Source organism: Oncorhynchus mykiss, chromosome 25 (genome assembly GCF_057628025.1).
Source record: "Oncorhynchus mykiss isolate SJ-2025 chromosome 25, ASM5762802v1, whole genome shotgun sequence".
Lineage (NCBI taxonomy): Eukaryota > Metazoa > Chordata > Actinopteri > Salmoniformes > Salmonidae > Oncorhynchus > Oncorhynchus mykiss.
The window spans coordinates 63,390,233-63,417,197 of NC_143046.1; the positions used below are offsets into that span (position 1 = coordinate 63,390,233).

General features: G+C 43.2%; 1 protein-coding gene across 1 annotated transcript; it reads left to right on the forward strand.

The window, feature by feature from the left end:
- Window positions 1–339: 339 nt before the first annotated feature.
- On the forward strand, window positions 340–26,762 carry LOC110505469 (phospholipase C, beta 2). Its single transcript, XM_090219308.1, has 32 exons — window positions 340–467; window positions 761–838; window positions 2,211–2,279; window positions 3,095–3,235; window positions 3,780–3,859; window positions 3,944–3,997; window positions 4,256–4,331; window positions 4,485–4,585; window positions 4,783–4,949; window positions 5,157–5,303; window positions 5,603–5,760; window positions 6,515–6,597; window positions 6,788–6,872; window positions 9,255–9,456; window positions 9,580–9,698; window positions 9,784–9,880; window positions 10,093–10,177; window positions 10,277–10,401; window positions 10,731–10,882; window positions 11,457–11,621; window positions 11,723–11,822; window positions 12,106–12,210; window positions 12,417–12,478; window positions 12,674–12,784; window positions 12,853–13,393; window positions 14,704–14,887; window positions 15,872–16,013; window positions 17,328–17,392; window positions 18,946–19,005; window positions 21,995–22,052; window positions 22,965–23,048; window positions 24,049–26,762. Exons 1-32 carry the CDS (start codon window positions 384–386, stop codon window positions 24,217–24,219), a joined length of 3,951 nt encoding a protein of 1,316 aa, XP_090075434.1. The 5' UTR covers window positions 340–383; the 3' UTR covers window positions 24,220–26,762.
- The last annotated feature ends 203 nt before the right edge of the window (window positions 26,763–26,965 follow it).

Below are 26,965 nucleotides of genomic sequence, written 5' to 3' on the forward strand. Positions count from 1 at the left end.
CCATGGAAGTTCAGTCATTATTTGCCAGTGGCAAGGGGATGATCAAAATAAATTAGATTTGTAAACAGAATACTAATTCATATCATCATCAAACATTTTGTGCATTCAGTGTCACACTATTTAAGTTAGATTTTCTGACAACCCTTTCACCAAGTCAAATAATGTCATTTTTATTGCTGGGCTCATTTGCAATGCATATTTGTTGGGGTGCCTCCTCCCTTGTCATCCCTACCTGTGTCTGACTGTAGCTACAGTACATCTCTCCAAGGGCACAGTGAGAGTACAGGTAGGGTTGATCAGTCACTGGTCAGCTTCATGGTGTAGAGGGGTCACCTCCACCAGTCACACACAACAGGAGAGGAGACAATAGAGGGACCAACACAATGGACAAGAGACGGTATACCCTGGAGCCACCAGAGGTCAAACTCTACTTGGTCAAAGGAGACAGGTTTACCAAATGGTCAGAGGTGAGTTGGCTACTCTTGAAAGTAAATTCCTGGAGAAAATCTTCTATTGAAAACAAGTTCATTAGTTCACTTTGAATGAGAATCACAGAAAGATCTCTCCAAAATACATTGCATTTACAAAGACTCCATTGATGTAAAACATCCATTACAATTTCCAGGGTTGCCTCTATAAATAATACAAGTTGTCTGTCCTCAAGACCCTGAGCTATAGCTCTGTCACAAAACTAGCTGGGCCAAGTATAAATTCTGTGATAAGGTTTGCAATAACTCAAAATATATTTCTCCTCAATCAGGAGTCAACCAAGACTGTGCCTGTCACCATGAAAATGGACCCTAAGGGCTACTACCTCTACTGGACTAACCAAAGCAAGGTAAGGTAACAGAAGTGACATTGCACAATGAGATAATTACTGCCAAATAATTGGGTTACAGTGAGTAAATATTGCCCCCTTATATAATCTGCCTGGTTGCTTAGTTGAGCAGTTTAGGTCCTTATGTGTTAAATCCAGGCCATATGAAATGTGTTCTGGCTGCCTCAGGCTCCACAGCTCTAGAATGGGGTCCGTCAGGCTGTGGGATGACTTAGAGCCTCAACCGCTGTAACCACAATGTACTGTATGTTAACAGTGAATTACATTTAGCTGAGGAATGGTTTAGAGCGTTGCATTGCGCCTCACAGTCCCAGCAGCCTTGTGGATTGTATTGATTGAAGCTGATGTGGGTTTTACCAGCCTGCTCCGCTGCAAAGATGAATTCAGAACAATGCTCATTGGGCTTCTCTTCTCTCTCTCTCTCTCTCTCTCTCTCTCTCTCTCTCTCTCTCTCTCTCTCTCTCTCTCTCTCTCTCTCTCTCTCTCTCTCTCTCTCTCTCTCTCTCTCTCTCTCTCTGTCTCTGTCTCTGTCTCTGTCTCTCTCTCTCTCTCTCTCTCTCTCTCTTTTGCTCTTTCTTTCTTTCTTTCTTTCTTTCTTTCTTTCCCTCTCTCTCTCTCTCCTCTCTCCTCTCTCTCGGCACCTTCTGGTCTGCAGTACATTCTGATGCCCACCGAGGCTTAAACACACACGTGTGCTTACAGTGTGGGAGCTTCCATACAGAGTATTCATGCAAGTAATAGAAAAGCATATTACAGTTGAATATGGGTGAAGCCTATCTCTTGATGCAATCATAAAATAATCATTGTTTTATCATAGAAAGATATAATTTGTTTTCTCAGTATGCAGTGGGTTCTACTTCACACTGAGTGTACAAAACATTAGGAACACCTGCTCTTTTAACCACAGACTGACCAGGCGAATCCAGGTGAAAGCTATGATCCTTATTGATGTCACTTGTTAAATCCACTTAGTGTAGATGTAGTGGAGGATTTTTAAGCGTTGAGAGAATTGAGACGTGTATGTGTGCCATTCAGAAGGGTGAATGGGCGAGACAAAAGATTTAAGAGCCTTTGAACGGGGTATGATAGTAGGTGCCAGGTGCACCGGTTTGTGTCAAGAACTGCAACACTGCTGGGTTTTTAACGTTCAACAGTTTCCTGTGTGTATCAAGAATGGTCCACCACCTAATGGACATCCAACCAACTTGACACAACTGTGGGAAGCATTGGAGTCAACATGCCCCGACAGATTGACGCTAGTCTGAGGGAAAAGGTGGGGTGGGGGGGGGGGGGGTGTAACTCAATAATTGGAAGGTTTCCTCAATGTTTTGTACACTCAGTGGGTTTTAATTTTATAATTCCCCATTCCTAGGAGACAGAGTTCCTGGATGTTGCAAACATCAGAGATACCAGATCAGGAAAATATGCAAAACTTCCTAAAGTGAGTACCATTACGTAAGAGCTATAATGCTTTCACTGCTGCGTGATCCACTCAATACAACCATTCTCTATCTGTTTGTCTGTAAAAACCTCTGCATGCATTCTGAAGTGTGTTGTATAATTGAGGGGGGAATTTGCATTGCAAAATCAGCAATAAACACAATGCCAGTGCACACACACACCCAGACACACACAGTGTTAGTGATGTGATTGCAGCCAAAGCGAGAGCCCAGCTGTGTGATTTCTGTGCTGCAGATCAAGCTGTAGAGATATGATTGAGTTTGACAGTTTGAATTTCTCCCACTGCTTTCTCCCACACTGAGCTGTCTCCATAGAGAGTTTCAGTATGCAGCCATTACTCCCTACTACTGGGGTAGGTCACAGCTATTCCCTGGGGGATAAACAACATCATCCCCATAGCTGGTGTGCCATCTATCTATGCAGTCTGTCTTATGTGTTGCCGTCAAGGAGAGCAGTTGCTCTTCTATAAGCCATGGATACTGTATCAAAACAAATGCTGTAGCATCATTGATCTGTTGGTACTGTAGTAGTTGAGGACATAGTAACTTCCCAGTTCCTCTGCTGAGCTGCTGCTCTCATGTTTCTCAGCTCTGGTCGGGAGTTTGCATGCACTGATTTGCCTGGTCCAGCTTGAGCTCCCAGGCGTCCTGTGTATGGAAAACAGACACTAGGGTGCAGCAGGGCTCATTTCCCTCTCTCCAAACAGACATTGCGATAACATAGGTACAAAGGAACAATTACTTGTGGTCACTGGAATTTAGGTTTTTACAAATGTCTGTCCGTTCTCATCAACAGCACCCTAAAGTCAGGAATGTGTTCAACCTGGATTTTCCAAACAGCGACCATCTAGTCAAAACCCTGACTGTTGTCACAGGCCCTGACATGGTGAATTTGACTTACCACAACTTCTTTGCTTACAAGGAGAAAGTGACACAGGTAATGCACATTAATAATCCTTACTTCGTTCCATCTTCTTTACAGCAACATGACATAACCAGAGCTCATACTGCCCGTACTGCATGTAAAATAACTTCAATCATTAAGTGTCATACATATATATATATATATATATATATATATATATATAAATTAAACATAATGAGATAGGCAAATTTACTCTCGATGTTTACATACCTATCAGCATCACCTTACCACCAACATTTGTTTAAGTGATATTCGTTGCCTGATTCCATACTGGCTCTGCAGCTCTATCCTCAGGTCAACCACTAATATATAAGCCTTCATTTCCACCACAAAGCAGCCTCTGTCCTAGCCCTCTTTTTGAGTTTACGACTACAATATCCGGTTTTAATAAACTCTAATTAAAATAACAATTGATAGACAGTCAACATGCGTGACTCTCTCTTCCTGAAGCACAGATCAGTTCCGTGCCCCCTAGTGGTCACAAATAAAACAATATTATCAGGACATGTCGTAAATCCAGACAGCTATTTCATGCAGCTATGGTGTGATGTTGTAGAACTGGGCTGCTGATATCCTGTCCATTGCTTACAACCCATCGAGGAACAACGCTTGCAGACAAGTCTTCATGGAGAAAATGTGAGTGGACATGGACCGGTCTCTCTCTATGTTGTTAGCCAGTAAATTATAATATTTTTTTTTTGATAAACCTCTCCATCCTAGGTATGTCCGCATCTCCCTTCAGACCAATAAGGATGGCAAGATCCCTGTCAAAAAGTGAGTCACAGACAATGTCATGTCGAATTGGTTTAACATCTGCACTATCTAAAACCTGAAAGGGTTCTTTGGCTGTCCCCATAGGAGGGTTCTACATGGAGGGTTCTACCTGGAACCAAAAAGTGTTCTCCTATGGGGACAGCTGAAGAACCCTTTTGGAAACCTTTTTTCTACGAGTGTACAACAACAGTTGAACAGATTCAGTCAATTTAAACTACATTCAAGCCTCTCATTAGCTGTCTTTATTTCCATCCTCAGTATTTACAAGATGTTTCCAGCTGATAAGAAGAGGGTGGAGGGAGCTCTAGCTTCAGCACACCTCCCCAAAGGAAAGGTCAGAGAGAAACCCCGGTGTTTTTCAACAGTCACAATTCTGGGGTCTGCACCTATGTAGTCCAAGTACTTATCGTAATCCTTTTTAAAGGTGTATCATAAATTATTTTCAGTAAAGTGTCATAATGTGACAGGCTGTTGTGTGTTCTCTCAGGGTGACACTATGAAGCCGGACGTCTTCACTGAAGCTGCTTTCAAGCTCTTCCTGATGAGTCTTTGTCCCCGGCCTGAGATCTATGAGATCTTCACATCCTAGTAAGTAACATTCATACTTACCAATTGGAGAATACAGGCATGAGGTGATGCCAGGTGTAATTGTCATCATGTTCTCCTCAATGGTTGGTCGGTCGAGTGTCCAGCTCATGCATTAGTTCCCTGGCTCAGGGTTTGTCTGGGCCCTGGCTGATGTAAGATGCTGTTGATGGGAATGTCATGGCTGATTGTCCCTCCAGCTCTGCCAAGGCTAAGCCCTACATGACCAAGGAGAGCCTGGCCAAGTTCGTCAACGAAAAGCAGCGTGACTCCCGCCTCAATGAAGAGCTATTCCCCCGCTTCAGACCTGACCAGGTGAAGGCCCTTATTGAGAAGTACGAACCCTGCTCCTCCAACTCCAACAGAGGTAAGAGACACATATATACAGTTTGATTACTAAAGGTCAGGACAGTAGAACTAACATAGAAGCCTAAATCATCACATTACTACTGCATTAGCCAATCTTCATCATTGACTACACTCTATTCCCAATCGTTACTGTATTCTAAATCTAGTGTTTTATAGAAGAGAGATGTGTAACACTGTTATAATGCACAGGTATCTTATTCTACAGGTCAGATTTCTCCGGAAGGTCTGCTGTTCTACTTGATGGGGCCTGAGACATCTGTGGTCATATTGGACAAGCTGGCCAAGTGTCAGGACATGAGCCAACCTTTGCCCCACTACCTCATCAAGTCTTCCCATAACACATACCTGACGGGTGAGATGGGAACAGTCTTTAAACTATCACACATTTCAACAAAGCTATGGTACACAAGGTTGTAAAAGGCTACTCAGAGCAATGCAAATGGGAATGCCTATTTTTCTTATCAGAAACTGTGAGCCCAGAGCTATTAGTAGAAGCAGTAGAAAGACAATGGCTGAATGATCTTTGACAATCGTTTCTGGTTATTTCCTTAATTGAAATGACCGAAAATCTTATAGACTGTGGTTTTAATGCGTCTTTGAGTGTCTCTAAAGTGGAAAATGACCCCCAAAAATGTTGTGATCCCTCCACAGCTGGTCAGTTTTCCGGCGTGTCGTCTCCAGAGATGTACCGCCAGTGTCTGCTGGCCGGCTGCCGCTGCCTGGAGCTGGATTGCTGGAAGGGAAAACCACCGGATGAGGAGCCTATTATCACCCACGGCTTCACCATGACAACTGAGATTCTGTTCAAGGTCAGGTGTCAGTCAGCCCTCATCTCTCAGTGCTGGACAGTGCAATAGTGCTGTAAAACCAAATATTCATACATTTTGAAAGGAATATACAACCTGTTTTTGGGGGATTCTAGCCTTAGCCTCAATCCTACTGATCCAATATGATGCGTGCCAACCAAAGACAAAGCATCTAACTAAATGTACACCATTGACCCATTGTGACCACTGTTGCAGTCCCCATTTACACAGCCCTGATTCATTAAGACTCACAGACAACAGAGATAGTGTCACTAATGCCGGGCCCTGACTGTTACTGTTACGCGACGGTAGTCCAGACCCAAGCACCTACTGTAGCAGTGCCCCAGGAAGTGGCCCCTGCTTTACGTCTCACAGTGACAGCTTTCTTTGTGGCTCTGCCAGCAGGTGTCAATAGAGACACAGCGCAGAGTGTCATGATGGGCCTGGGCACTGGAGCCCGCGTGCAGCACGGCAGCCTTAGCACACCACACCATACGTCCCCTGGGCCCCTCACTCAACACTGCCATTTAAGGGCACCCAGAGCTCCACTCTAACTGGCACACAGACCAAACCAAACGCCTCAGCATAGTTTACTGTCAAACACGGATTTCCTCCAGCCTTGATGATGTTTGGCCTGCCTCCAGCTCGTTTAGCTGGGTCTGATAGAGTTGTGTTGATACTGCCAGTCATGCTGTGTGTCTACTTAGTATGTCCCAGAGTCCAGATCGGTCTGTCTGTGTGTTTGTCTGTGTGACAGGATGTGATTGAGGCCATCGCGGAAAGCGCCTTCAAGACGTCACAGTACCCCGTCATCCTCTCCTTTGAGAACCATGTGGACTCGTAAGACAATGCATTTCACTCCTCTTTTCAAATTAAAAACATGCAAGTTTAGCGTTCAGTGCCCCTACCATCACAAACATTTCTTTGGGTTCTTAATATCATGTGACTATTTATATCATATGATTGATCCTGTAACCTGCATGTAGACAATAATGGATTATCATTGAAGCTGTATGTTATGTTTTTCCAGGGTGAAGCAGCAGGAGAAAATGGCTAACTACTGTAAGACCATATTTGGAGATATGCTGCTAATGGATCCTCTGGACAAGTACCCTGTGAGTGGGACTGTCTATTAGGAACAAACATGTCCATTTGTCTCAGTCATATCCATTCATGGACAAGCCATATTCATTTTCATCTGTTAAACATAAGAAGTTCACATGGTGTGTGGAGGCGCCACCATAACCTGGCGTTCGGTCCAGGAGCCCTATAGGACAGCGCACAATTGGCCCAGCGCTGTTCGGAGTAAGGGAGAGTTTGGCCGGTGGGGCTTTCCTTGGCTCATCATGCTCTAGCGACTACTTTTGACAGGACTGGTCGCCTGCAAGCTGACTCCAGTCGTCAATCGATCAGTGTTTCCTCTGACACATTGGTGCTGCTGACATCCGGATTAAGCGAACAGTGTTTCCTCTGACACATTGGTGCTGCTGACATCCGGATTAAGCGAGCAGTGTTTCCTCTGACACATTGGTGCTGCTGACATCCAGATTAAGCGATCAGTGTTTCCTCTGACACGTTGGTGCGGCTGACATCCAGATTAAGCGAGCAGTGTTTCCTCTGACACATTGGTGCGGCTGACATCCGGGTTAAGCGAGCAGTGTTTCCTCTGACACGTTGGTGCTGCTGACATCCGGGTTAAGCGAGCAGTGTGATAAGAAGTAGGCGGGCCATGTTTCAGAGGATGCATGACTCAAACTCTTGCAGAGATGAGCCAAGAGACCTAACGCGAGGAGAAAATGGTGTAAAAAATACACTTGTGACCACAATAGTGAAGACATAGATAACACATATGGAATCATGTAGAAAGAAAAAAGTGTTAAACAAATCTAAAAATATTTTATAATTGAGATTCTTCAAAGTAGCCACCCTTTGCCTTTATGACAGCTTTGCACACTATTGGCATTCTCTCAACCAGCTTCACCTGGAATGCTTTTCTAACAGTCTTGTTGGAGTTCCCACATATGCTGAGCCCTTTTGGGCTGCTCTTCCTTCACTCTGCATTCCAACTCATCTCAAACCATCTCAACTGGGTTGAGGTCGGGTGATTGTGGAGGCCAGGTCATCTGATGCAGCATTCCATCACTCTCCTTCTTGGTCAATTAGCCTTTACACAGGCTGGAGGTGTGTTAGGTCATTGTCCTGTTGAAAAACAAATGATAGCCCCACTATGGGCAAACCAGATGGGATGGTGTATCGCTTCAGAATGCTGTGGTAGCCATGCTGGTTAAGTGTGCCTTGAATTCTAAATAAACCATTGACAGTGTCACCAGCAAAGCACCCCCACACCATCACACCTCCTCCTCCATGCTTCACGGTGGGAAGCATACATGCGGAGATCATCCGTTCACCTACACTCACAAAGACAAAGTGGTTGAAACCAAAGTCTCTTCTTATTGGTGTCCTTTATTAGTGGCTTCTTTGCAATTTGACCATGATGGCCTGATTCTCACAGTCCCTTCTGAACAGTTGATGTTGAGAAGTGTCTGTTACTTGAACTTTGTGAGGCATTTATTTGGGCTTCAATTTCTGAGGCTGGTAGCTCTAATGAACTTATCCTCTTCAGTAGAGGTAATTCTGGGTCATCCTTTCCTGTGGAGGTCCTCATGAGAGCCAGTTTCATCATAGCGCTTGATGGTTTTTGCGACTGCACTTGAAGAAACGTTCAATGTTTTTGACATTTTCTGGATTGACTGACCTTCATGTCTTAAAGTAATGATGGACTGTTGTTTCTCTTTGCTTATTTGAGCTGTTCTTGCCATAATATGGACTTGGTCTTTTACCAAATAGGGCTATCTTCTGTATACCACCCCTACCTTGTCACAACACAACTGATTGGCTCAAAGGCATTAAGAAGGAAAGAAATTCCACAAATGAACATTTAACAAGGCACATCTGTTATTTCAAATGCATTCCAGGTGACAAATTCTTGAAGCTGGTTGAGAAATTGCCAAGAGTGTGCAAACCTGTCATCAAGGCAATGGTTGGCTGCTTTGAAGAATCCCAAATATAAAATATATTTTGATTTGTTTAATACTTTTCTGGTTACTACTTGATTCCATATGTATTATTTCATAGTTTTGATGTTTTCACTATTATTATATTATTAGAAAATAGTACAAACAAAACAAACCCTTGAATGAGTAGGTTTGTCCAAACTTTTAACTGGTACTGTATATATACGGTCTATATCCTCAGTTTAAACGTACATAAATTTAAAGACCGAACCTTCACCCTCACCACCTTTTCCTGTTACACATTACTACTACAGTTGACTCTTATCAGCCTCTGTAGCCTTCTAAACTGATTTATGTGTTAAGCTAACCAATATTGACCTTCCCTGAACAGAGCACAAGTACACTGTATGTGTGTTGCCACCTGAGTGTGTGTGCGTGTGTGCCTGGCCTCCTTCCCTGAAGTGTGTTTTCTCCCATGAGCAGATGAAGCCAGGTCTGCAGATCCCCAGCCCAGCAGAGCTCATGGGGAAGATCCTTATCAAGAACAAGAAGGGCAGCCATGGGAAGCCCAGCCAGGCCTGCCCCAAGAAGACAGAAGAGTCAGAGCAGCCCATAGTCACAGCTAGCGCTGGCCAGGAGCCCAACCAGACAGGCCCTACTAACCCTGAGGACCAGTGTGTGACTGGTGTGTAATACAGGGCACAAACCAAATGACATTGTATGGTGATTGTACTGTATTAATCCTCCAGATAATGTTGCAGCCACATTGTTGTAGTAAATATTGAGGCTGTATGTGTCTTATGTCCAGAAGGGGAGATGACCATGACCGGGGAGGAGGTGACCCTGACCGGGGAGATGACTGATGATCATGAAGAACAGCAGGAGGATGAAGACCAGGATGAGGAGAAGATGAAGAACTCGGACGAGGTATGGCAAGATGGTGTTTCTAAGCCTCTTTCTAGGTCAGTAGATGTTTCAGACAGGAGATAACTTCCTGTCTATCCTCCTATAGGGTACAGCGGGACAGGAAGTGACAGCGTATGAGGAGATGTCTGCCATTGTCAACTACATCCAACCCACCAAATTCATCTCCTTTGATAACTCCCGAAGTAAGTTGTGATTTGTTGATGCTAATTTGGGGCAGGGGTTAGATGAGGGTAACTTGTCCCTCTACAAAAAATAAGAAGGAGCAGTTTTAAAATAATAACGTTATATGATATACATTTTTACACAAAGTAAATGTCATATTACTGTTTATCTAGTTGTTGTTGCTAATGGAAACTAATATTCTGCTTGATCACTCTCATTCTCCTGTGGACAGAGAAAAACAAGAGCTACCTCATCTCATCTTTTGTAGAGACCAAAGGGGAAAGTATGATCTCCAAGACTGCAGTGGAGTTTGTGGAGTATCCTTTGACAACTGTTTATTTAGCTCTGATTGAATTACTCTCAAATAACTTTCTGTCACATTTGTGAATGCAAACTTCCTTAGTATGACAACCCAGATACAACAAGAGGCAGATGAGTAGGATTTACCCTAAAGGAACCAGAATGGACTCTTCCAACTACAGCCCTCAGCCCTTCTGGAACGCTGGATGCCAGATGGTGGCGCTCAACTACCAAACAATGGGTTAAGCTATATCAGCTGTCTGGGATTGGTATTAGTTTACGGCTGAAAAACTGGTGTGACAACTTCTGATTGTTCCCATTATTGTTGTTGTCATGATAAGGCACACTTGCAGAGTTTGTTTCCTGAAATTGTAATCTTGAGTCGGAGATTGAGTAGCATTTCTTATATCCACCACTGGAGGTCAGTGTTGTACTGTTTTGAGTTGGACAATGGTCTACTGCACATGCCATAAAAATACAGATCTATCTCACATTTGTGTTATAATGCAGTAATGAATTAACATGTTTTGAAATTGTGAAATGTTCTGAAAATGTTGTTTTTTCCCCCAGATTTCCCAATGCAGCACAACATGTCTCTATTTGAATTCAACGGGAGGACAGGCTACCTCCTCAAGCATGACCTCCTCCGCCGTAGTGACAAGAAGTTTGACCCCTATTGTGAAAGGATCGACACCATTGTGGCCAACACACTGACCATCAAGGCACGTTTACGCCAACCTCACAGAGAGAGCAGCAGACCTCTATTCACTATTCTTGCTTTAGGCCTTGGTTGCAGGCATTTAGACAGTTAATTTTAAAATGATAGGACTAAAATGTGTGAGTTATAATGTAATTATACGACTGTGATGGTCATTATCAAACTGCATTCTGGATCATTATTCATGGATTTACTTTGGGAGAACTGCTTCAGCTGGTTGTTTGCAGCTCGGGGCTAATTTCCTCCCACTTGTTTTGATGTCCTTAGGCTCTCTCTCTCTCTCTCTCTCTCTCTCTCTCTCTCTCTCTCTCTCTCTCTCTCTCTGTGTGTGTCTCTGTGTGTCTCTGTGTCTCTCTCTCTCTCTCTCTCTCTCGCTCTCTCTCTCTCTCTCTCTCTCTATGTGTGTCTCTGTGTCTCTCTCTCTCTGTGTCTTGGCAAAATATGCCTGTCTGTTTTGTGATATGTGTACAGGCCTGCTGTCAGCTGTATTTTCTTCCTTATTTACTCTTGGCCTACATGTGTTTCTAAAGGTTATAATGTACAGTACACTGTATATCCATTATCATAATTCCCTTCAGATATACTCAGGCCAGTTCCTGTCAGACAAGAGTGTGAAGACAGGCGTAGAGGTGGAGATCATTGGGTTGCCAGGAGACCCCAAGAAGAAGTACCGGACCAGGTGGTCAACCACACCGAACACCATTAACCCAGTTTGGAATGAAGAACCCTTTGTTTTTGAGAAGGTATATTCATTCAATTCGTTCAGTTATTATTTTTTATAAGCAAACAAATTTGCCTTGTCGAATGCATGTCAGAAGGGTCAAGCGTGTTGTTGTGTGGACAGATCCTGCTGCCTGACATGGCCTCTCTCAGGGTCGTGGTTCACGAGGAGGGAGGGAAGTTTCTGGGCCACAGGATCATCCCCATCGAGGCCCTTCAGTCAGGTCTGTTTGATAACATGTTACATAACCTTTCTCCTATGTGTAGTAACACTGTCATTACTCTAGTGAAAACACAGTATGAACATGGTGTTGTTACAGTGTTAAGTGATTACAGATTTACTACACAGATATAAGAGCAATTTCATGTAAATAGTTACCTATTTCTACCTGGGTTTCAAATTTCACTTCTACCCAGAATTCCAGAGCATGAGGCTGATTGAAGTAGACCTTGCACCAGAAAGCTTCTGCGTTTGTCTGATTGATTCATGGGGTTTGTGCTCTGCAGGCTTCCAGCACATCTGTCTTCGCAGTGAGAGCAACATGCCGCTCACTCTGCCAGCTCTCTTTGTGTACATCGAGGTCAAGGACTACATCCCTGCTGCTTTTGCAGGTACAGTACAGTTACTTTCAGTTCCTATTTCCAGAAAACGCACAAAATCATTTTAATTTGCATGCTTATGCCTAATTTGGGCAGGTAAGATTTAAGCCTATAGATGGTGTTTTAAGAGTAAATTATTATTTTGCACTGAGTGACTGATTATGAAACAGGACTATAACGTTGTGTAATTTGTTCAGTATTGTCTTGTTCTGTCCCAGATTTTACAGATGCCTTATTCAACCCAACAAAAAATTCTGAGAAGACAACAAAGACGACAGAGGTAAATCAATTCCAAGACAGAACTCATTGATCCACGTGAAAATGACGTGTTTCACTCGCAAGGTCCTCGTCCTTTTACAACAAAATATGTCCATAGTGAGATGCTTACTGAAAATGGCTTAAGCACTGAAAAGGGATTTGTGGTTTTATAAAGACTTTCTTATGGGACTGATGCTCTTGTGTTCTGTTCCCGAAGTCATCAGCAGACTACATCTCCCCATACGAGATGCCCCTTGTTAACGTAATACCGACTGTTGGAGAGAAGGCTACATATACAAAAAGAGGTAAAGGAGGCTGTTTCCTGTTAGTAGGGCCAAGTTATCTATTCACTAGAGTTTGAGTGCAAAGTGTGTGAAAAGTAATGTTGTTTTGTAGTTCACTGAGCTCTTTGCCAATGCTGTTTCACTAGAGCCTGAGACTAAAGCTCCCTCTCCAGTGGAGGAAGCTGATACTACCACTGGTACCCAGGATACTCCGCCTACTCCTGAAGAGGCCCCTCCAGAGCCTGAACCCAACATGGACTCACCGTCTCCCGCAAACACCATCAGTGTGGAGGCTGAACCTGTTCCAATCATTCAGCCATCTGTTGTTGGCCCCATCCAGAGTGTAGAGCACGTTACAGAGCCTGAGGCCCTCCCTAACACCCCTGATGTGGACCCAGAGGCTGCCCTAGCCACAGAGTTGACCCCTGACCCTAAGGTTGACTCTACTACCTGTACAGACCCCAACAGTAACGTCGACCCCACCTCAAATGTTGACTCCACTCTAGATGTTAACTCCAATGTCGTCCCTACCCCTGATCCAGATGTTGAGTCCACTCCTGTTGCCGACCCTGCTATAGCTCCTGTCCCTCCATCTGAGCCCAGCTCATCCGATCCTGCACCTGAGGACTCCACTCCTCCAGATGACAATGAAGGTAACACCAGTGACTCTTCTATGTCCAGAATATACTTAAAACAATTACATGCATACAGTACCAGTCAAAAGTTTGGACACACCTACACATTCAAGGGTTTTTCTTTATTTTGACTATTTTCTACCTTGTAGAATAATACTTAAGACATCAAAACTATGAATGAACACATATGGAATCATGTAGTAAGCAAAATAGTGTTAAACAAATCAAAATATATTTTAGATTTTAGATTCCTGAAACTAGCCACCCTTTGCCTTAATGACAGGTTTGCACACTCTTGGCATTCTCTCAAACAGCTTCACCTTGAATGCTTTTCCAATAGTCTTGAAGGAGTTCCCACATATGCTGAGCACTTGTTGGCTGCTTTTCCTTCACTCTGTCTAATGTCCATTGCTTGTGTTTCTTGGCCCAAGCAAGTCTCTTCTTATTATTGTTGTCCTTCAGTAGTGGTTTCTTTGCAGCAATTCGACCATGAAGACTTGATTCTCGCGGTCTCCTCTGAACAGTTGATGTTGAGATGTGTCTGTTACTTGAACTCTGTGAAACATTTATTTGGGCTCCAATTTCTGAGGCTCGTAACTAATGAACTCATCCTCTGCATAAGAATAAATAAGAATTTGTTCTTAACTGACATGCCTAGTTAAAGGTTAAATAAAAATAAAAGCAGAGATAACTCTGGGTCTTCCTTTCCTGTGGCGGTCCTCATGAGATCCAGTTTCACCATAGCACTTGATGGTTTTTGCGATTGCACTTGAAATGTTCCATATTGACTGACCTTCATGTCTTAAAGTAATGATGGACTGTCATTTCTTTTTGCTTATTTAAGCCGTTCTTGCCATAATATGGACTGTCTTTTGCCAAATAGGGTTATATTCTGTATACCACCCCTACCTTGTTACAACACAACTGATTGGCTCAAACGCATTAAGAAGGAAAGAAATTCCACAAATTAACTTTTAACAACGCACGCCTGTTAATTGAAATGCATTCCAGGTGACTACCTCATGAAGCTGGTTGAGAGAATGCCAAAAGTGTGCAAGCCTGTCATCAAGTCAAAGCTCGGCTACTTTGAAGAATCTCAAATGTAAAATATATTTTTTGGTTACTACACGATACTTCCATATGTGTTATTTCATAGTTTTGATGTCTTCAGCATTATTCTACAACGTAGAAAATTGTAACAATAAAGAAAAAACATGAGTAGGTGAGTCCAAACTTTTGACTGGTGCTGTATATCCGAAAAAATAGGAGCCGTGTAAAATCTGACAACCTCCAACCATATTGTCCCCTTTCCTCGTCTCCCCTTTTAGAGCCATCCACAGTTCCATGTGAGGAGCTACTACAGCACAAGAGTTTCCTGAAGGTCACCAAGAGACAGGAGAAAGACATGAAGGAGCTGGAGAAGAAGTTCCAGAAGAAAGGGGAGGAGTTGATCCAGAAATACAGCGACACCTTCAAAGCCCTCAAGAAGAAGAACTCCATGAAGAAAAAAGAGTAATGGAATACAGTCTTTTTTGTATTTTCTTTTAGCCTTGTGTTCATCTTATTCCCCTCTGATCCACTAGGTGGTGGTGGCAGACACACCAAATGTAATCAAGTTGCTTTTCTGTTGGCCAGTTTAATTAACAATAATTGTATTTAGACCAATAATAATTCCTTTCAGGGAGATTTTGAATATTCTTTATTTAATGTTTTTTTGGTGGAGCAATTAATGGAGGGATAATGATATCCTCTATGAATATATGTTTTTAACTTGCAAAGACATAAAAACATGTTTTATTTAACTAGGCAGGTCAGTTAAGAAAAAATTGTTATTTACTATTATGGCCTACCCCGGCCAAATCCAGACGACCCTGGGCCGGTTGTGATACAGCCTGGATTTGAACCAGGGACTGTAGTGACATTGAGATGCAGTGCCTTAGACCGCTGTGCCACTCGGGAGACTTACCCAGTAACCTTTCTTGGAAAAGCCATGATTATGCACTGTCAAAGTGCCAACCACATTATTGATACTAGGGACAGCAGTGTTTCCTGTCCTCGTATCCTGACCAGTTAAACTTGGGGCCCTGGTCAGGTCACATTATCAGGAAAAAAAAACCCCTGGCCCTACAATCGTACTTGATTTATTATTTTAACATGGTGTCATATTGAGACCAAGTCTCTTCTTTGAATGATCCTTGCACAATACAAACACAAACATCAGTACAAAACACAATAAAATACTACATGACAAAGCATGATAATAAAAAACAGCGATTAGCCATACTGCTGGGATGAAGTAACAGACCTCCATGTGAGGCAGTGATGTGCAGAGCCCCCTGGTAGAGCTCCTTGGTAGAGCCCCGTGGTAGAGCTCCTTGGTAGAGCCCCTGGTAGACCCCTGGGTATTACAGGGGTCAGCAGACAGACTCAATTGTAGCGTCTAGTGTCATTTCATGTCCAGTGCCTGGTCCCTGACGTTTTGACTGTGTCCCCCAGGGTAGGGGGTGAAACGGCAGAGCCCGGCCCCAGGGTGGAGAGGGTGATGGAGCAGAAGGAGAGGCTGCAGGTGGAGCTCAAAGCTCTGTGGGTGGAGCAGTGTGATCAGCTGAAGAAGAGGAAGGAGCAGCATGCCACTGAGGTACAGTAAAGTACAGACCAACTCTACCTGCCAGAGTCGGTTTGATATTAAGGATATTATTGATAGTTATTTGCATAAACATACTGTACACTCTTATTCAAGGATGTCTTTCTTTTTACATTTAATCTATGTACTGGATAAGTAGTTGAGGTAAGATTATGTTTAATCCCCACCACCATGCACCTAACTAACCTCAGAGTGAATCTCACTTCCGGCCTTCAGCTGATGGCTGGGAGCCAGGCATGTAAGCACAGTATTGATTATCCATCACAGCCAGGTGCTCTTGGGTGCTCTTAGCATAAGCTCTGGATCTGCATCAGATAGAGGTCAATCAGGTTGTGACCTCACCACCCAGGGAATAGACTCCCCTGGCCCGGAAGGCCAATCGAGTGTGTGACAGTAGCATCTCGTAGTCAGGTCTCAGCCAGAGTCACAGTCAGAATCACATTCAGCCAAAGTCACAGTCAGAATCACATTCAGCCAGAGTCACAGTCAGAATCACATTCAGCCAGAGTCACAGTCAGAATCACATTCAGCCAGAGTCACAGTCAGAATCACATTCAGCCAAAGTCACAGTCAGAATCACATTCAGCCAGAGTCACAGTCAGAATCAAATTCAGCCAAAGTCACAGTCAGAATCACATTCAGCCAGAGTCACAGTCAGAATCACATTCAGCCAGAGTCACAGTCAGAATCACATTCAGCCAGAGTCACAGTCAGAATCACATTCAGCCGGAGTCACAGTCAGAATCACATTCAGCCCGAGTCACAGTCAGAATCACATTCAGCCAGAGTCACAGTCAGAATCACATTCAGCCGGAGTCACAGTCAGAATCACATTCAGCCGGAGTCACAGTCAGAATCACATTCAGCCGGAGTCACAGTCAGAATCACATTCAGCCGGAGTCACAGTCAGAATCACATTCAGCCGGAGTCACAGTCAGAATCACATTCAGCCGGAGTCACAGTCAGAATCACATTCAGCCGGAGTCACAGTTAGAATCACATTCAGCTGGAGTCACAGTCAGAATCACATTCAGCCGGAGTCACAGTCAGAATCACATTCAGCTGGAGTCACAGTCAGAATCACATTCAGCTGGAGTCACAGTCAGAATCACATTCATTCAGAGTGCATGGAAATGCATGGCAAAAGTTGTGTTACAGTAGTTTATTTATGTCTGAAGTTTAACAGCATATACTGCATGCTGTTTATCAGATCTCTAATACATTTCAGGGGTAACTTCAACTAGGTCTGTTTTGCTGTTGGTAGAGCTGCCACATTGTTACTGACACATCCTGTTTCCTGTGTGACAGCGATTAGCCAAACTGTTGGAGATGGCCACAGAGAGACACATCAGTGAACTCAACACTCTGGCGAGGTGGGCCAACAGACACATCACAGTAGCCTTCTGCCTTCCTAAATTCAGGATCTCTAGATATATAGCAAATATAAGGAACTTGTACAGCTAACTGGCAAAATAAAGGAAACACTTGAGTAAATTAGGAATACAACATATATTGAAAGCAGGTGCTTCCACACAGGTGTGGTTCCTGAGTTAATTAAGCGATGAACATCCCATCATGTTTCGGGTCATGTGTAACAATGCCCAGTTCCCCAATATTTTGGCCTCCATGGCTAGAAGTAATCTCAGTGACCATGAAAGAGGTGTCTCAAGGAGCATAGGGTGTTTAAAGGGTGTGTGTGTGTTTCTCAGTCACCAGATCTCAACCCAATTGAACACTTATGGGAGATTCTGGAGCGGTGTCTGAGACAGCGTTTTCCACCCCCATCAACAAAACACCAAATTATGGAATTTCTTGTGGAAGAATGGTGTCACATCCCTCCAATAGAGTTCCAGACACTTGTAGAATCTATGCCAAGACAAATTGAAGCTGTCCTGGAGGCTCATGGTGGCCCAATGCCCTATTAAGACACTTGATGTTGGTGTTTCCTTTATTTAGGCAGTTACGTGTATGTGCGCCTGTGTGTGTGTGTGTGTGTGTGTGTGTGTGTGTGTGTGTGTGTGTGTGTGTGTGTGTGTGTGTGTGTGTGTGTGTGTGTGTGTGTGTGTAAAGCATGTGCTTGCATGTGTGTGTTAGACAGGGAAAGTATTTGACCTTTTGCAAAGAAAATAACTGAAGTAATAAATGATTCAGCCATCCTTGCAGGTTATTCAGGGACCTCAGGGAACAGGTTATTCATGGACCTCAGGGACCAGGTTATTCAGGGACCTTGGGGACCAGGTTATTCAGGGACCTTGGGGACCAGGTTATTCAGGGACCTCAGGGAACAGGTTATTTGGGGATCTCAGGGACCAGGCTATTCAGGGACTTGGGGACCAGGTTATTTGGGGATCTCAGGGACCTGGCTATTCAGGGACCTCGGGGACCAGGTTATTTGGGGATCTCAGGGACCAGGCTATTCAGGGACTTCGGGGACCAGGTTATTTGGGGATCTCAGGGACCAGGCTATTCAGAGACCTCGGGGACCAGGTTATTCAGGGACCTCAGGCGGTTTATGCTGGTCTAAAGTGTGTGGGTTTTTGCGTACAGTATGTGTGTATGAGAGACAGAGAGACTGTGCCTATGTGTGTGTGTGTGTGTGTGTGTGTGAGAAAAGAGAGTGTGTGTGAGTGTTATCCAGTTTCCCCAGCTGGCAGATGGTTATCTAATGCCTGCCATTAGCCACCAGGTGATCAAACAGCAGTATGAGGGATAAGAAAGCCTCTGTTTTAACTCATCAAACAGACACTGGACTACTTTATTGACCCTTTTTCACTTAGAAAATATGAACTGGAACATGGTCACACAGCCCGGCTGCATAAGACGCTTTATTGAGTGGGAGTTTTCATGTAATGGGCTGAGTGAGGCTTTCACTTGAATGGCCTTAAAATCACACCCAGTGATGTGCGCTCTCTGTTTCCTCCCCAAGTGAATCGAAGGAGGCAAAGAAGAAAGGGATGTCAAAGCGCTCAGGTTCAGACAAGGCAAGGTGAGCTGAATGTGTGCTAATGGAATCACATTAAAGGGCGCTCATTTGACTCATTGATTCTGTCATTGTTCGATGTACAGTACAAACAGTACAGGGTTCAAGTGTTAATGTCACGTGCACAAGCACAGTGAAATGCCTTTCTTGCTAACTCAAAACCCAACAATGCAGTAATCCATAACATAAAAATAACATAAGGTAAAACAAAAACGCACAATAATAAAAAAAATAAGAAATAAGAAGAACTCAAGAAAGTAAGAAGCTATTTACAGGGTTCCAGTACCATATTTACAATGTGCAGGGATAGGTGGTGCTAGGGTAAGATATGTATAGGGGTAAGGTGACTAGGCATCAGGATATATGATCAACAGAGTAGCAGCAGGGTAAATTATGATTGTACAGTGCCTTGCGAAAGTATTCGGCCCCCTTGAACTTTGCGACCTTTTGCCACATTTCAGGCTTCAAACATAAAGATATAAAACTGTATTTTTTTGTGAAGAATCAACAACAAGTGGGACACAATCATGAAGTGGAACGGCATTTATTGGATATTTCAAACTTTTTTAACAAATCAAAAACGGAAAAATTGGGCGTGCAAAATTATTCAGCCCCCTTAAGTTAATACTTTGTAGCGCCACCTTTTTCTGCGATTACAGCTGTAAGTCGCTTGGGGTATGTCTCTATCAGTTTTGCACATCGAGAGACTGAAATTATTTCCCATTCCTCCTTGCAAAACAGCTCGAGCTCAGTGAGGTTGGATGGAGAGCATTTGTGAACAGCAGTTTTCAGTTCTTTCCACAGATTCTCGATTGGATTCAGGTCTGCACTTTGACTTGGCCATTCTAACACCTGGATATGTTTATTTTTGAACCATTCCATTGTAGATTTTGCTTTATGTTTTGGATCATTGTCTTGTTGGAAGACAAATCTCCGTCCCAGTCTCAGGTCTTTTGCAGACTCCATCAGGTTTTCTTCCAGAATGGTCCTGTATTTGGCTCCATCCATCTTCCCATCAATTTTAACCATCTTCCCTGTCCCTGCTGAAGAAAAGCAGGCCCAAACCATGATGCTGCCACCACCATGTTTGACAGTGGGGATGGTGTGTTCAGCTGTGTTGCTTTTACGCCAAACATAACGTTTTGCATTGTTGCCAAAAAGTTCAATTTTGGTTTCATCTGACCAGAGCACCTTCTTCCACATGTTTGGTGTGTCTCCCAGGTGGCTTGTGGCAAACTTTAAACGACACTTTTTATGGATATCTTTAAGAAATTGCTTTCTTCTTGCCACTCTTCCATAAATGCCAGATTTGTGCAATATACGACTGATTGTTGTCCTATGGACAGTCTCCCACCTCAGCTGTAGATCTCTGCAGTTCATCCAGAGTGATCATGGGCCTCTTGGCTGCATCTCTGATCAGTCTTCTCCTTGTATGAGCTGAAAGTTTAGAGGGACGGCCAGGTCTTGGTAGATTTGCAGTGGTCTGATACTCCTTCCATTTCAATATTATCGCTTGCACAGTGCTCCTTGGGATGTTTAAAGCTTGGGAAATCTTTTTGTATCCAAATCCGGCTTTAAACTTCTTCACAACAGTATCTCGGACCTGCCTGGTGTGTTCCTTGTTCTTCCTGATGCTCTCTGCGCTTTTAACGGACCTCTGAGACTATCACAGAGCAGGTGCATTTATACGGAGACTTGATTACACACAGGTGAATTGTATTTATCATCATTAGTCATTTAGGTCAACATTGGATCATTCAGACATCCTCGCTGAACTTCTGGAGAGAGTTTGCTGCACTGAAAGTAAAGGGGCTGAATAATTTTGCACGCCCAATTTTTCAGTTTTTGATTCGTTAAAAAAGTTTGAAATATCCAATAAATGACGTTCCACTTCATGACTGTGTCCCACTTGTTGTTGATTCTTCACAAAAAAATACAGTTTTATATCTTTATGTTTGAAGCCTGAAATGTGGCAAAAGGTCGCAAAGTTCAAGGGGGCCGAATACTTTCGCAAGGCACTGTATGTGAGTGTGTGCATGTGTGTAGAGCACAGGGGGTTGGTAGCACCTTAATTGGGGAGGACGGGCTTGTGGTAGTGGCTGGAGCGGAATCAGTGGAATGTTATCAAATACATCAAACACATGGTTTCCATGGTTTCCAGGTGTTTGATGCCATTCCATTTACTCTGTTCCAGACATTATTATGAGACTTCCTGTCCTCAGCAGCCCCCTGTGGTATAGAGTCAGTATAAATGTCTGCATGATATGTGTGTGTTGGAGTGCCATTGTGAGTGAGTGTGTAGAGTCCTTTAGAGACAGTGCAAAAATGTAAATAAAATACAAGGGTCAACTCAGATAATCCGTGTAGCGATTCTGTAAGCTACTTAGCAGTGTTTTGGATTTGGGATAGAAGCTGATCAGGAGCCTGTTGGTGTCAGACTTGATGCAACGGTACCGCTTGCCATGTGGAAGCAGAGAGAGCAGTCAATGGCTTTGGTGGCTGGAAACTTTAATGATTTTCCCGTGCCTTCCTTTCACACCGCCTGGTATAGAGGTCCTGAATTGCAGGGAGCTCAGACCCAGTGATGTGCTGGGCAGTCCGCACCATTCTCTGTAGCGTCATGCGATTGAGGAAGGTGCCGTTGCCATACCAAGCAGTGATGCAGCCAGTCAAGATGCTCTCAAGGGTGCAGCTGTATAACTATTTGTGGATTTGAGGGCCCATGCCAAACCTTTTCATATCAAATCAAATCAAATGTATTTATATAGCCCTTCGTACATCAGCTGATATCTCAAACAAATGGCCCATGCATTGGAACCTAGGTCCTAGGAGTATTTGAAATATGCAGAGTATACAGAGCTTTAAATGTTGGTCGGAAAGCTAAATTGCTTCCACGTGGCAGAGTGCTGCTGTGTTCTGAGTTGGAACAACTTTGTCATAGACCTAGACTACATAGTTTAATGGTAACATAATATATATATTTCTCTATACTTAGGCTGAAAAGGGCAATGAGCGTGGACCTGGCTGAGGAGTCTGCAAAGACTGATACAGTGGCAAGTACATTCCTTTTGAAATAAAATAGAACCGGCTATTATAGATGTCTCAGGTCTATGCTTTAATGGCAACACCTGGATGTACACGTGTCTCTGTAATTGATGCAGTACTTTCCACATCCATATAGAGAAATTCACATGGTTTTCATTCTCATTTGTCCATCTACTGTGGTAGACTGGGAGAGTAACTATGGTTACACTGAGCTAAAGAGCTTTTACAGAAGTGTACCGTACACAAAAGTGTCGGATTCATTAACATGACCACCCTCTCTGTTTACACACACTCCCACGTGCATGTGCTCTCTTGCTCTCTCACACAAAAAAAGAACACACACACACACGCATTGAGTTGAGTGAGGAGCAGAGCACTCACTCACCTCAGAGAGAGGACGGAGCACATGTAGAGTGGAGAGATGACTCACTGAGAGAGAGGTGGTGTTGCTCTTCTCAGCTGTTTACCATGTTGGCTCATCAGGAGTCATCCCAACTGTTCACAAGCACATCACTTCTACTCTGCTCCTTTCACACCAGTTCAACCAGGTTGATCTGAACACCTCAACGAAGGAGGGTTTAAAAGCATATTTTTTGTCTCTTTCATGAGTCTCTGAGAGGGGTTATGATGTGATAACGTCTTTGGTCAACCCAGCTTGTAGCTAATGTTTCACAGCGTAAAGAGCACTTGATGGAATTGGTCCAATCTGTTGTGACCCAACAGTATTGATCTCTCAGGTTGGATCCCCCTGGGTTTACTGTACAAGATACCTCACACTGTCTCTCTCTCCTCATCTCTCTCTCTGTGTCTCTCTCTCATACTCTTCCTGTCCTTCAAGCTTTTACGCTTTCTCGGCGCACACACACACAGCCATACAAAGCCTCTGCTCTCATTGACATGTTGGTACTGTACTCTTCTAGTCCACAGACAGCAGTCCTCAGCAGGATGCTCTCGTGAAGAGACAAACGGCCACACTGGATGAGATCAAAGGCATGGCCAATCAGGTACTGTAAACAAATAAACACACCCACACACACACACACACACACACACACACACACACACACACACACACACACACACACACACACGCACACACACACCTCACCTGGGTTCAAATACTATTTCAATGACTTAAATGACTTTCACATATATTTTGAAGTAAGTATTGATATTTTGGGGGTTGAAAATACAAGCAGTTGAATATTGGAATGTATTTGGAAATACACTTTGAAAGCATTGGCATCTTTTTGAAAATACTCAATTACACAGAGTATTTTCAAATACAAACAAATGGTCCCATGCATTGGAACCTAGGTCCTAGGAGTATTTGAAATAATATATTGACCAAGTATTTGAAAACATTTTCAAATAGTAGGCTATTTATAGGAAATTATTAGAAAAAATACTTCCAATATAAGTAATTGACTTGGGACACATAATTAGAAAATACAAAAATACACAGAAAGTAAGTATTTAAATAACAAATAATCAAATACACATGTATTTGAACCCAGGTCTGGCACACACACATGCAAATGCACATGTACATGCACATACACACCTGTCCACACGTATCCGTATGCATACATGGGTATAAAGTGGCGGTTGTCATAAATGTTATTTTAAGAGAATGTCCATCCAGGCCAATCAACATCCAATATGTAAATGACGTAACACATGTAATGATGCATGATGTATACTGTCTTCAGCATGCACAGAACAGGTCCTATAAGCCTACTGGTAGACTAATCACACATTTGATTAAATCTAACTTGTGTCAGATACAGTATAGTTCCGATATTGATGTTTGATGAACGTATAGATTACACAGTAGATTTTCCAGTTGACCATGTGTCCAAAATGAATGACATGGATGAATCCACCTTGCCCTGTGGATAACATCTATAAAGGATAATTATACAGTGCAAATAGAGGCATTTTCAACTCTCACCTCTTCCTCTCTCCTTCTCTCTCTGACCTCTCACCTCCACCTATCTGCAGCTCAATCAGGAGGCCCTGGCGGAGTATGAGAAGAAGATTAGGTCACTTCCTGTTGATCTGCGGGAGGCTGTGAACGTGTGTGTGGGGGCCCACTTCCCTGAGCAGATAGACCAGGCTGGGGAGAAGCAGCAGGATGGGGTGGGCTTCTATGGCAATGTCTTCCTGGGGTAGACATGCTCCTGGACCTTTCTCCTTTCCTCTGTATATGTGGTCGATATCTGAGAACATCAGGTGTGACATGTTAGTGGTGTTGATACTACAGTATGGGATACAAATTGGAAAGTTATCAATGCGTTGTAATAATAATGATTTATCATGATTTATCAATGAGTCAATATAGAGATCAGTACACATTTGGGATATTAAGAACACATGCCTCTACCTCTTACTTAAGTCATATGGTCACAGCCTCAAGTGGTTCTCTTTCTGGCTTAACCTTTTACTGCAGTGGGCTAAATTAGAGTCACAGTGTTTCTTGGTTCTCTTCAACAAATCTACTTTGAAACTAAAGTATACACCACCTCACACACATGGTTATGGGCTTTAAAAAAAGAAGACACCTGTACCATGTCAGAGATGTATTACATTTTGAGTTTTCATCCGAATATTACACTTTATATACATCACAGAAGACTGAAATATAACAAAACCGTTTGACATAGAAACTGTTTTTTTCTGCGTTGAAATTATGTTCGTGTTTATTAATTATGAAATTATGAAAAATATGAATAACATTCCACCCATGAGGTCACTAGAGGGGGATTTCGTCATTTGACTACAGGAAAGAGACAATTAGATTGATGAATTAGGTATAATGTGGAGAGAAGTGACTTTCTCTCAGTCTACTTGAATTGAGTGAATAAGTCAATCTGTCACAGTTCAATTGGACTGGGCTTTATTAATTTGATACTCCCCCACACATTTCAGAGATTGGCTTTATGTACATGGGAGCACAAAATCCATTTTGTGATTGTAATTTGCTGAGAAACTTTAAATAAAGGAAAGGTAGAAGTTTAAACTGTTATCAGAACAGAGGAGTAGGCCATGATGCTGGCTTTGTGTCAGTTATATTCTGATGAATTTAGACTTACTCTCACTATGGGAGACTATCTATCTTTACCAGCGTCTGTGTGGTTAGTAGCAGTGATGTTATCTATTTATGTGTTTATTAAATTACAATTTCGTACTTAATTATGTCACTAAAGGAACTTTATCTGCATTATGGATTACAGTGCCTTCGGGAAGTATTCAGACCCCTTGACTTTACTCAGTACTTTGATGAAGCACCTTTGGCAGCGGTTACAGCCTTGAGTCTTCTTGGGTATGACACTACGAGCTTGGCACACCTGTTTTCGAGGAGTTTCTCACATTCTTCTCTGCAGATCCTCTCAAGTTCTGTCAGGTTGGATGGAGAGCGTCGCTGCGCAGCTATTTTCAGGTCTCTCCAGAAATGTTCGATCAGGTTTAAGTCCTGGCTCTGGCTGGGCCTCTCAAGGACATTCAGAGACTTGTCCCGAAGCCACTCCTGCGTTGTCTTGGCTGTGTGATTACAGTAGGTCGTTGTCCTGTTGGTAGGTGAACCTTCACCCCAGTCTGATGTCCTGAGAACTCTGGAGCAGGTTTTCATCAAGGATCTCTCTGTACTTTTTTCTGTTAATCTTTGCCTCGATCTTGACTAGTCTCCCAGTCCCTGCCGCTGAAAAACATCTCTACAGCATGATTCTGCCAGCACCATGCTTCACCGTAGGGATGGCGCAAGGTTTCCTCCAGACTTGACACTTAGCAGTCATGCCAAAGAGTTCAACCTTAGTTTCATCAGACCAGAGAATCTTGTTTCTCTTGGTCTGAGAGTCTGTAGGTGTCTTTTGGCAAACTCCAAGCGGGCTGTCATGGCCTTTTATTTAGGAGTGGCTTCCATCTGGCCACTCTACCATAAAGGCCTCATTGGTGGAGTGCTGCAGAGATGGTTGTCCTTCTGGAAGGTTCTCCCATCTCCACAGAGGAACTCTGGAGCTCTGTCAGGGTGACCATCGGTTTCTTGGTCACCTCCCTGACCAAGGCACTTCTCCCCCGATTGCTTAGTTTGGCCGGGTGGCCAGCTCTAGGAAGAGTCTTCCAAACTTCTTCCATTTAAGAATGACGGAGGCCACTGTGTTCTTGGGGACATTCAATGCTGCAGAAATATTTTGGTACCCTTCCCCTGATCTGTGCCTCGACACAATCATGTCTCGGCGCACTACGGACAATTCCTTTGACCTCATGGCTTGGTTTTTGCTCTGACATGCACTGTCAACTGTGGGACCTTATATAGACAGGTGTGTGATTTTCATGTCCAATAAATTGAATTTACCACAGGTGGACTCCAATCAAGTTGTAGAAACATCTCAAAGATGATCAATGGAAACAGGATGCACCTGAGCTCAGTTTCAAGTCTCATAGCAAAGGGTCTGAATACTTATGTAAATAAGGTATTTCTGTTTTTAAGGTTTAATATACTTCACCTTTTCATTATGGGGTATTGTGTGAAGATTGCTGAGGATTTTTTCTAATTTAATCCATGATAGAATAAGGCTGTAATGTACCAAAATGTGTAAAAAGTCAAGGGGTCTGAATACTTTCCAAAGGCACTGTATTTACTGTATGTTTATTGTTATAAGACAGTTGTTTTCAGAGTTTATGGTTATATATATACCTTCTGATAATAAACTTTCAGTCACACTGCTTGTTTGTTTCAACGTCAGAATCACATTCAGCCGGAGTCACAGTCAGAATCACATTCAGCCGGAGTCACAGTCAGAATCACATTCAGCCAGAGTCACAGTCAGAATCACATTCAGCCAGAGTCACAGTCAGAATCACATTCAGCCCGAGTCACAGTCAGAATCACATTCAGCCAGAGTCACAGTCAGAATCACAT